The 5495-nt window shown below is 34.7% G+C and overlaps 1 protein-coding gene across 1 annotated transcript; it reads right to left on the bottom strand.

Annotated features, from left to right (window-relative positions):
- Positions 1 to 4523: 4523 nt before the first annotated feature.
- Positions 4524 to 5205, bottom strand: LOC6041115. Its single transcript, XM_038261311.1, has 3 exons — positions 5041 to 5205; positions 4841 to 4983; positions 4524 to 4736 (listed from the first exon to the last, which is right to left on the bottom strand). Exons 1-3 carry the CDS (start codon positions 5159 to 5161, stop codon positions 4524 to 4526), a joined length of 477 nt encoding a protein of 158 aa, XP_038117239.1. The 5' UTR covers positions 5162 to 5205.
- Positions 5206 to 5495: the final 290 nt, after the last annotated feature.

Here is a 5495-nt window from a genome sequence, read left to right as displayed (position 1 = left end):
ATATGAAAGAAGTTTAATCTTGTTGTGCTATCTTGACACAGCCTGAAAATTGATGTAAGTGCAACAATTGGCCAATTTCAGCATTTCAGGTCAGAACGCGTTTAACATAAATAAGAGCTCGACTACCGTAAATTTTTGTAATTTTAATTCAACCAAACTTCAGGAAAATGCACAGATAGGTCAACAAAACAAAACGTGTTTGTTATTGTTTACATTGCGTACTCAAGTTTGTGTTTATTCAAGGTCAAACATTAAAACGCTTTTTTCTCGGAACGTCAAAAAGCCACGTGCAACAAGTTAGCACGACAGCGTCGAATTCAGCTCAAAATCATCATGCGACAGGATAGCATGATCACGACGATATGTTATTTCCTTACCAGCATATGCTCCTTGTACGTGACTCAATACATGATGAGTGCAACATAATAATATCAATTTAACAATAACCTTGTTTGGTAGGAAGGTAAATTTCTTCGACATATTGTTGTTTTTTTTTAAATCACGCAATTTGTAAATTAAAATGCTCTAGTATCACTAATGCGCTTGCATAATTTTTCTTGAGTTCTACACAAGAAAAACAAACACTTTTCTAAAGCTCACCACCGCTTTGTTGCTCTGCCCACATTAAACTGACCAGTGTGTTCACATTCTATTCTAATGGCAGCCAGCAATTAAGATTTGGTAACCGGTCAGTCGAGTCCTTGAAATGACCTAATCAAACTTCTGGCAGGTTCACTGGTTGTTTGCTAAAAAAGTTCTGCCCGAACAATTTCTGCAGGTGAAGTTTTGAACCTTTGCCATACAGTCGTAAAATTTTCAATTGTGGAAAAAGTAAAAAAAAAACAAAAATGTCATTGAGGGACCATTCAAAACGAGGGGGCGTCTGAATTTTGGACAGCTAAGGTATAAGATGCGTGACAGGGTGGAGGGGATGGGGGGTCTGGACATAAGTTATGCTCATTGAGCCGATTCAAGATGTCAAGATTATTTCCACGATGATTAAATGCATGATCTTGAAAAATTAAAATTACACTACACTGCCCACCATTGAAAAAACGGCTAATATCCACTTTTGACAGACACACTTGGTGCTAGAAGATATTCCAACGCATCTTCTGGAACTTGAATTTTACTGAAATAGTGTTTAGACTTGGCTGCCGATGCGAAAAACCAAACGGCTAATATGCCACTCTTATGGGAAATTGCCTTGACGGAGATTTTGTGACAAACACTTATATGCGTTTTTCTCAGAATACTTGATTTGGCATAATAGCCGAATTTTCAATTATGGGCAGTACAAAACACATTGTAATATGCAGACTGATATCTAGTCAAAACATAATGTGTACACATTGGGGCCATTTATTACCATAAATTCAAGCGAAACTATTTAAAAGCTTTTAGTAGTATATCACAAGCCCATTCTGTACGGTCAACCCACAAAAACTGGCTACAATCAACTTGGTATCGTATACTTTGCTTATTTTTTTTAACATTCTATTGCTAACGCTCGACAGCCCGGCAAAAGCGTGCAGCGAACCGAATGAAAAGGCCGAGTGACGTCAAGAGAAGCGCTGCTAACCACCACAACAGTTCTCTTTAAAATGTTATCTTACTTCCTGTAGGTAAAATTTTCAATAAACAAAAAAAAAGATAAAGTGAAATCTAGTGTTAAGTGCCTAATATACAACAAAACTAAACACCGCGATTATACAATGGTTAGAAGACTTGAGAAGTTCATTTGCAGCACTACTGCATTTCCTTGCATCTAAGAGCATCTTCTGATATACATTTGCCAAGCCTCTAACAAGTTTGTCAAAATCGAGTTTTTCAAAAAAAAAAACAAAAAAACGGGAAAGCTTTTTTCCGGGTTTAATTCTAGAAAGTAAGTGTTTTGAATATTTTTGTATTTCGTAATTTAAATATCGCTGTATTTCGAAGCCTTTGTATCGTATCAAAAAGTGATCAAAGACAAACTTGTAGGAAATTTGATGGGCTTTCCAAAAGAAACTGAAAGAAAAAAAAGCACCTTTTATGAGATTTTTTGATTTTTAAGTTTAAAAGTCATATTTTAATGTGAGCCCTCGTTTTTTTTTTCGTTCAAAATTTTTGTGAAAATAGCCTAAGATGTTACAAAAAGACTCACGAAAAATTCAGGATGGAGTAACTCACCTGAAAAAAATACAAAAACCATTTACTGAAACTGTTTTTTTGAAAAGTGCTCTAAACGTCAAAATTTTCAAAAAACGAGTACGGGAATCGATTCTCCAGACAATTTTACAGAAAAGTCTCCATATTGACCACTGTCCTAAGTCCAATCCTTGTGAAGTTACAGCGGCTTTAAAAATAAAGATGTTGAAAAAAATGGTTTTTTTATGGTTTTTGACAATTTCTATATGACAGACTTGATTTTTCAGTCTCGTAAATATTTTTACCGGAAAGCTCGTCCAATTTCCCATAAGAGTGTCTTACACCACTATTTAAAATAACATTTTTTATGATTTAAGCTAATTTATGCCAGGTAACTACAATCCACTGAACTACACTGAAAAAAATATTCTGTTTTGAGCTATGAGCAATGTAATTAGCATATATCTGTAAGCCCATACTTCAAATTGAAATGTGTTCTAAAATAATCTTATGGGAAATTGGACGAGCTTTCCGGTAAAAATATTTACGAGACTGAAAAATCAAGTCTGTCATATAGAATTTGTCAAATACCCTCAAAACCCAATTTGTTTCAACATTTTTTTTTAGAGCCGCTGTAACTTCACAAGGATTGGACTTAGGACAGTGGTCTATATGGAGACTTTTATATAGAAGTCTGGAGACATTTCCTGTACTCGGTTTTGAAAATTTTTACGTTTAGAGCACTTTAAAAAAACAGTTTCAGTAAATGATTTGTGTATTTTTTTATCCTCCATCCTGAATTTTTCGCGAGTTTTATTGAAACATCTTAGGCTAATTTCACAAAAAAAATTGAACGAAAGAAAACGTGCGCTAGCCTTCAAATTTGACTTTTAAGCTCAAAAATAAAAAAAAATCTCATAAAAGTTACGTGTTTTTTTCTTTCAGTGTTTTTTTTTTCGGAAAGCCTGTCAAATTTCCTACAAGTTTGTCTTTGATCACTTTTTGATACAACGCAACGGCTTCGAGATACAGCGATATTTAAATAACGAAATACTAAAATATTGAAAAGACTTACGCCCTTCTCAAATGTTATTATCGAGTGCGTAGTGGATATTATAATTTGCTAGTGAACTATTTCACCTATTTTTGTTTAGGGGGTTGTTTCAATCAAAATACAACAAATTCCACGACGTATCAAAAAGAATTGATTAAAAGGGTATTTTTGACAAGAAGTTCAAAGTTTTAATAATTTCAACTTTTGAAAACAGTCATATTTAAGGCTATTTGCTAAAAAAAAATTTGATGTTTTTTGCACGGATATCATTTTTTAATCGTTTTAACATGTTTTTGTTATAAATCAATCAATTTAAGGAACTTTTATTTTTTCTCCATATAAAGTTGTATGGGAAATTTAAGTGCGCAAACATGCATCGTGCACCTTTTATTTTGGAAAGGTCGTAGTACATTTTCGAAAAAACCATTCAGTGAATATCTTTCCACGATTTTACTCTTAATTACCACAGTAATCAAGCTGCATACTAGGTTTATTGATTTGGTTAACCTTAGGTTTTGTAAACCTTGTATTTCAAACATAAAATTTACTAACAAAATAGCGAAAAAATATTTTTTGCCCGTAAAAACCAAACAATTATTTTTTTCAACTTTTTTTCGACGCACAAAAAGCATACCCATAAACACATTCACCAGCCAAATATTGGAAATTTTTATTGCAGTTAAGGCCAGAAAAGGCTGGTGCGCACTCTATCCCCGGTTTACTCTACGGCTGAACTTTAACTTTTCTTTCTTTCTTTTTCAAAAATGACCCATGTTGATGCCACTAGACCACTCGTCTAACTTCACCGTGAAATTTTAATTTTTTTGATGGTATCATGAATTAGTTATTACCTTAAAGCAGAAGTGTAAAAATCATTTTCCCTTGAATGTCAGACAATTTTCAGAAGTGGGGCAACAAGTGCTCTAGCGTGACTGCCGAAAGATCGGAAAACTAGCCTAGCAACCTGCCTGAAAATGTGTTACTCATGATAGGAAAAAAAATATTCGACTAGAAAATTTGAACATTCATTGCACTGAATGGAATCAGAATTCACCGGATGGCTCGCAATTTGTGAAAATTATGTTTGAAATGAGTCTTTAACAAAATTAAATTTGTTTTAAATACTTTTTTTATTTTTCTCCTTCTCCTTCCTTTCGATTTCTTCTAAAACGTAACGATGATCACAATGATTTTATTCCATAGCAAATCTAGAACTTTTTTGAAAAGAACCTATAAACTATTGTCTTTCGTATGTTAATAGGACCTATTCGAAAAAAAATTCTAGAAATGCGTTTTTACCACTAGGCAAATGGTAAATTTTCAAAATCGGATGACACAACTATTGTGTAAGACCACGCTTTTGTTTCAGCTTGAGAAGCGTCTTTTTGGACCAGTTGATGCAGCGCTCTGTTTTTTCCGCCAGAATATTTCCAGCAAAGCCAAAATACCTCGTTTTGCTTCCCAGCAGATTGGCCGCCGGTTGCTCGACCAGCAAGAACATCACCAGTCCGAGCCCGTACGAAAGCACAGTGACGCTCAGCATGCTAATAATCTGGAATAATAAATTTGAAAAAAAAAAAAAAAAAAAAAAATGAAAATCACGAAACACGAATGATTTGCATAAGATTAAAATTTATGCAAGATTAAAGTACAAACCAGCTTAGTCAGGTCAAGATGTAGCGGATCCCGCACGGCACCAACCAATCCCGTCAAAAGCAGAAAATTGATGTGGTACACCGTGTAGCTCAGTTTTCCCAGCGGTACGAGGTATTGGTGTTCCAACAGTTTCCTGATTTTTCCTGGAAAGCGAAATCACACAAATTTAAAAACGATGCGAAGAAAGTTTTATCACAAACCTGATTCGTTGAGAGCCATATTGAGAAAGACCACGGTGAACGCAAAGCCACAACTGTTCTTGGTCACAGAACCGTAGAATGGCATTGGCCACGGAAGAGGCTTGAGGTTTGCTTCGTACATGAGGAATCCTGGTGCATAACAAACAACAATAAAGCTTAGCGACAGTAGTCCGATCCAAAAGCGAGTCTGTATGAGAAATTAGGATTTTTTATTTGAGGCAAGTAGAACAGTAATTAAAACGAACTGTTGGATTCACCAGGATCTTTCCAGTGTGTTTTAATTTATGATACATCATCCCAGCCATGATACCGTAAAAGTACCCGGCACTACTTGTCTGAAACGGCTTGTATATTTTTTCCATCCATTCGTCGTCAAAAAAGGTTGGAGCTGAGAACCTTTAAAAATGATAGCTATAGGAAAGAGTCAAATAGTTTACGATTTTTATCACAAGCAA

Source organism: Culex quinquefasciatus, chromosome 3 (genome assembly GCF_015732765.1).
Source record: "Culex quinquefasciatus strain JHB chromosome 3, VPISU_Cqui_1.0_pri_paternal, whole genome shotgun sequence".
NCBI lineage: Eukaryota > Metazoa > Arthropoda > Insecta > Diptera > Culicidae > Culex > Culex quinquefasciatus.
This window is presented reverse-complemented; position numbering and strand designations above follow the sequence as displayed.

Coding starts and splice junctions, on each gene's coding strand:
- LOC6041115 (XM_038261311.1), bottom strand. CDS start 5,161: ATGTACGAAGCAAACCTCAAGCCTCTTCCGTGGCCAATGCCATTCTAC. Junction 4,984..5,040: donor TATGGCTCTCAACGAATCAG/GTTTGTGATAAA, acceptor TTCGCTTTCCAG/GAAAAATCAGGAAACTGTTG. Junction 4,737..4,840: donor ATCTTGACCTGACTAAGCTG/GTTTGTACTTTA, acceptor TTATTATTCCAG/ATTATTAGCATGCTGAGCGT.